The 6,165-nt window shown below is 32.8% G+C and overlaps 1 protein-coding gene across 2 annotated transcripts in view; it reads right to left on the bottom strand.

Moving 5' to 3' along the window:
* LOC107631503 (protein CHROMATIN REMODELING 4) overlaps nt 1–3,366 on the bottom strand; it is a 13,121-nt gene extending 9,755 nt beyond the window's left edge. Inside the window, exons 1-3 of one of the 2 annotated variants that reach the window (XM_016334966.2) lie at nt 3,032–3,366; nt 2,205–2,278; nt 1,638–1,939 (exon numbers count right to left, since the gene is read on the bottom strand). In XM_016334966.2, coding sequence (XP_016190452.1) covers nt 1,638–1,925 — 288 coding nt within the window. In that variant the 5' untranslated portion in view covers nt 1,926–1,939; nt 2,205–2,278; nt 3,032–3,366. The remainder of the gene's footprint in view (nt 1–1,637; nt 1,940–2,204; nt 2,279–3,031) is intronic. The other variant, XM_016334967.2, reaches the window with a different exon arrangement.

The raw sequence follows: 6,165 nt of genomic DNA, 5'->3' as shown, positions 1-6,165 counted from the left end.
GGCAAACACCAACCAGAAAATTAAAAAGTATTCAAGAGTGACAAACTTCCAGGATCCATGGATTGCAGGAAAAATTAGAGCTAATGTGGCTGAAAATAGTAAAAGCCAACAAGGCAGGAAAGTGAGACAGACACCATGGAAGAAGAGTTCTAGGTTTTCATGGACTTGGCAGTGAAATAGTGCAAAGATAGGTAATAAAGGAAGGCACCCAGTTAGGTGTCATATAGAAAACAGAGAGAATGCTCAATTGTGTTTGTGCAATTACAATCAATGAACGAGGTAATATGTAACTAAGCTGCAGCCTAATCACTAAGTTACCATTATCATGATATTTATTGTTTCGACAGTGTATAACACATCATATTTCCATACCAATGTAGCGGAAGTGAGAAAAAATCTAGCAACAGTTGTATTTGAGTAAAAGAAAGATACAAACAGCCAACACATAATAAAAGAAATGCTTGAAAATACTAAAGTTAACATAATCAACTTCCTATAACTAGTCAGTCAGTATCTATACTAGTAAATAAGCAAAATCCAGGTCCCAAAGTAAAAGATGCCAACAATAAATTAGCATGATGCCATTCAATCCTAAACCAAAATAGAAAAGGAAACAAGTAATAACATGATGTGCTGAATATAGCCTCACTAATCAAGTACATTTTTCCTTCCCACAATCAGTTTCCTCCAACTATCTAAATCCCAATACAAAACTATGTGTTTTCACCTTTCCGATTGGCAGAAGGAGACGGCATTCATTATACTATCAAGCTTCCAGATATTTGCATAAAGACTCCTAGATATTATTGAGGAATGTACGGCATGTATTCCGTAAAAGGAAGGAAGTTTGGAGAACTTCCTCACATTTCATTTCAGAGATTTTCAGAGGAAAAATGGCAAGAAGACCCCTTGGCCAGGTAATATATTAGCTATTATTCGGGTCCTACTGTTGGATAGGGATGCCAGGGGTTTTAGGGACAAAATCATTGTTTTCATGACAAGCTTGTGATTTCAACAGGTAAGTGGATGTAGGTTGTCCATTGGCAGACACACTCTAAGGGTTAAAAATTATCTATGCTTTCCTTATTCCTTCGTTTATAGATCTTTTGTTATTCCTTTTTTTTCTTCTTTTGTCCAAAGGGGGGAGCCTTGGAGCATGGTTGAGTTTTCTCTATGTGATCTCAAGGACATCACAGATTCAAAACATTGATGCTTGCATCAGATTAGGTTGATTACATTGCACCCCAAGTCCTTTCTTAGACCCTATGTAATGTGGGATGCTTTGCACCAAGTTGCCCTTTCCTTTTGTTGTCCATTGACTCCATTCAGAGGATATCTTGCCCTGTCTCTTGTATTCTTCCATCCTCATCAATCATATTTCCGATTATAAAAAAATATATAAATGATTTTGCACATGTGAACATAATTAAATGGCCCTGACGGCCATGATGTATTTACATAACAATATGCATGCTTCCCCTTTGCTCTTTACTGGTTGGGTTTGCAAAACTTGACACTAGAAGTGAAGTATTCCGATTATTATAAATAATCTCAGTCATAGCACTTATCTTAGTGAAGGGCTAACTTAAGGTAAAATCATTGACACCAAATCAGGCATATATAAAAAAGTAACTCACCCCATCATGTCCTTTCTTCTTGGACGAAGATTGATCAGTCACTACTTCAGTCTTTAGCATGCGTTTGACCGAAGCACTCCTAGAAGATTCAGATGTGGCTGAATTGTCATCTTTACCATTTGATTGTTCTTTACCGTTGGATTGCTCTTTACAATTGGGCTGCTCTTTACCATTGGATTCATCTTTACCAGAGGATTGATCCTGTCCTAAAGGGAGCTTTCTCCGCTTACGCTTTAAAACCCATTTACTGTTAATCATTGTCGGTGCTGATGAATTGTTTTCCTTCATTATTCATATGCCTCCTACATAAACAATCAAAACAATTGACCATAAGCATATTTCTCTCAACAGATGTGAGTAAAGTTTAACTAACCATTACAAGAAAATAATAGAAGTTTGCCAAACTAATGAAGCATTCTCATAACTTATTCAGAGTATACATGGTTCCATTATTCCAAGATTAAGTATTCCTCATTATCTGTTAAACATACTAAAGCCAAAAGCATCAAATCTCCCTAACATGGAAGCAAACAAATTTGATTCAAGAAAGAACTTGAATGGCATTACCTAGGTCAGTATTGCAGAAGAGTTTAAAATGAATAATAGCGTTGCATTCTCTTAAGAAACAAGGAATCGATTGCCTACATGATCCAATTTCAAATGTTAGGCCACAGCATGATAAATGAATAACACTTCAAAGAATATGACATAAAAAGACCTACAATGTTCCCGATAAATGAATATGGAAACAACAGGTAGAACAGGTGGTAAATTAGTTCGGATACTACAGATTGACAAAGCAAGATCAGATTATCCATACCAGCATAGATATACAATCAAATAGTACACCGTTATATACAACCATTGAATGCGTTGAATCTCGTGAAGCATATATACAGAACCACAAGCCACATTCATTTGAGAGTCTAAGCAAGATCAGATTATCCATAACAGAGGACAGTGTCATTTACAAGAATTATTGTGCTGAATCTAACAAAGCATACACATAGAACAAGAAGCCACAGCACATTTCAGCATACCACAAAATCACAAAGAACAAACTGAAATTTCAGCAATCTGCTTCCAACCAGTCAAGCATTATGCACATTCAGCTCAAACCAAGACCCAGAATCCCCATTCAAGAAACAAGTGAGCTCAGAAACCAGTTCAAGACCCCCAAGTGTCAAAACACACGAAATTTACAAACTTTGCAGCAAGAATCAGAATCACAGACCAAATGGGCCCAAGCATCAAGGGAACAACACATACAAACCGCACCAAATTGGAACAAGCAAACAACACATACCCACAAAACCCCAAGAACCCAAAATTCCCAGCAAGAAGCCACAGAATAAAAAAAAAGGAGCAGAAATAACAGAAATTAAGAAGCGTACCAATCTCGATGACGGATCAAATAGCAATAGGGACACGATTTGCATGAGATTGAAGGAGAGAAGTGGGTGTGCAGAAAAGGGGGTATTAGGGCATGGGAAGCAAGGAAGATGAGAGATACGAGGCGAGAGAAAGAGAGAGAGAGAGAATGGGGGCAGACAAATGAATAAATAGATAGAGAGAGAAAGATAGATAGCTGTTGTTGTTGTTTGTTGATGTTGTCTTTGTAGAGAGAGAGAGTGTGTGTGTTTTTTGGTGTGTGTATTTTAGAGAGAGAAAGACACACACACAAATACGGATTCGCCGGGGTCATAGGACGGGGTTACCCTCTGACATGGCAGAAGAGAGAGAAGAGAAAAATTGAATCTTTTTTTATAAATTATAAATTTTTTTAGAGAGAGAGAGAAAGAGTTGTTGAATGTTGATGTTGTTGCTGTTCTTATTCTTGTTTGTTCAACCCCAAAAAGCCACTCTTCCACTCTCACACTGCCACGTGGCACCACCACGAGTCATTGCCCCCTAATGTTGTTCTTTTTTTCTCCTTCTCTTTGCGCTCTCTAATTCTCTCTCACACGCTATTCTCTTTGTTTGATGAATGATTTATGCTCTCTAACCAGTGTTCTCTGTTTTTAGTTTTCAATCATTTTTGAATATCTGAAAATTTTTAGAATGATCAACACACATCAGTAGCTTAGGTTTCTGCATGTGTATTACTTTAATGGCTTTGTTACATTTTTTAAGTAATAAATAATAATAATTGTTTGTTAATGCCCTTTAACTTTTTCTCATTTGTCAGCTTTTTCTTTTCTTAGAAATGGGACTTTGCCCCTTTAATTTTCAATCTAGTTCCATATCTTCTATAAGGATTATATTTTTTTCCCTTAATTAGATTTTTTTTTGCCATTGCTAATAGATTCTACTACTATTACTAATATCATGCCTCTAAAAATTTATGTTTGTGATTTTTTCAGAGTTTATAAAAGGAAGTCAGAAGTTACCTTCTTTTGATAAATACTGAGCAGCATTATTTCATGACATATAAAGTAAATATTTATTGGAAAATCTGCAATTTTGTTAATTGCTATTATGCACTTGTTTATATAGAATTCCCCCTTTTAGTTTGGTTGGATGAATACAGTTGTGAATTTCAAATCAAGTTTCTTTCTTATAACACTTCTTTCTTGCAGAGAGTTTAATTCTATACTACTTTTGAATAAATACAAATTGACTTGCATAAAATTTTCGAAAACAAAATTTCCTTCTTTTGTCATTTTCCGCCTTATTTTTGTGAAGATCATTTATTATGAATCCATGAATTAACTATTTTCTATCTAATGGCATTTGAAAAATATTTCAAAAGTTGCATTTTATTAATTGCTATAGTGTAAGATTATCTAAATAAGATATTTTTTATTTAATTTGGGTGATTAATATTATCGAAGAAAAATAGTTATTTTATTAATTGGTATTATATTGTTGAAAATAATTTGGAGACCAATAGTTTTTTCACTGATTGTATCATTTAAGATTTTCAAAACTAGGTTTTTTATTAATTATGCTGGATTTTACTCTTTTTCAGTTGAACAGTGTTTGAAAATTTATTTCATCTTTTTAATTATGTTTTTCATTTTTAAATAAAGAAAATATTGATTTTTTTTTGTCTTTTTTATGTTTTTTAAAAACAACATATATATTCAAATTTTTTACTTATTTAAAATTTGAAAAAATAGGATAATGAATTAAGGCTCTCAATTATCCCTCCTTTTGATTAAATATTGCAATATGTTATTAACTGCTATTTAAAATACGTCATCAGAATAAGATTTTCCATTAACTTCGATACAAATATTCAACTATATAGTCATATAGATATAGATATAGATATATATAGTGCGTTATGGTTATCTATGAAAAAATACGATTATAGATTTTTTTTTTTCAAACCCACCTTAAATAAGATATATTTTAGATCGAGTTTAATATACTTTTGATGAATATATACATTATGATTTGAATAAACACTTTTCAAAATGATTGTATCAACAGCAAAATCGTATTGTAAATTGATGAATAGACATGTTGGATTGATTATTGAAACTTTTCTTTTGCCCCAAAATTTTTTTTATAAAAGTATATGTAAATGATTAAACGTGCTAGACGGACTTAATCACAAATTTGGCATGGTGAGGCATAAAATGTGCATGCTTTTGATCAGTCGTGCGAAGTAAGAAAGTGTGGTCTTTGAATTTGTTGAAGAAGCACAAGCCATGTCAAAACCCTGATAATTACTTAAGCAAACTAGTAAGCTAACTACTATACCAACCCAACTTGATTTGTATGAAGTTTAAGTTATTAATAACAAATGCACCAGTTAGTCGAGGGATTTTTTTTTTTTGGCCAAATACGACATTCTATGTTAATTCTTAATTGTCTTATGAGATAGATTAGCCATTACATTATATGTTATAGAAAAGTAGAAATAGAACTAATTAAAATCAAGTTGCAAACAGAACACACCAATAAAAATGGGACAATTTACGAAAATAAAATATTTGACTTTTAAAATTACGAAAATATAACTTTTACAGTTTGAATATGAAAATACAACTTTCTATAAATTTATGTAAATTGTGAAAGGGGTCCCACAATTATGTGTATTTCAAATCCGTTGAACCCCTTCCACGGTTTACATAAATTTGTAAAAAATTGCATTTTCGTATCCAAACTGTAAAAGTTGCTTAATTTTAAAAGCCAAATATTTTATTTTCGTAAATTGCCCATAAAAATGAAAATCATTATATGAAAACTCTTGAATTTCAATATAAGATTAGATAGGGTATGTGTTTTTGTCTCTCATAGTCAACCACTCTCCTATTAATACCTCATCTCTGTCTAGATTCCATAGCAAGTGTCCTCTTCTGAAATGAGCATTCCTTTGCCTTTATTATTATTAGTAATGCCATCAAACTAACTAACCAAAAATCATGAACAACACTTTATTACATACATTATTTCTATTTTCTAAGGAAGCAACCCTATCAGAGTGATGAACATAATAGCTTACATAAAAGTGTTTGATTGAAGATTGATGAACATAAGAGTGATAGGCGATTATTGAATATGGAATCTAATGAGT

The sequence above is a fragment of the Arachis ipaensis genome, chromosome B03, assembly GCF_000816755.2.
Source record: "Arachis ipaensis cultivar K30076 chromosome B03, Araip1.1, whole genome shotgun sequence".
NCBI lineage: Eukaryota > Viridiplantae > Streptophyta > Magnoliopsida > Fabales > Fabaceae > Arachis > Arachis ipaensis.
The sequence above is the reverse complement of the archived record's forward strand: the minus strand, read 5'-3'. Positions and strand labels throughout refer to the sequence as shown.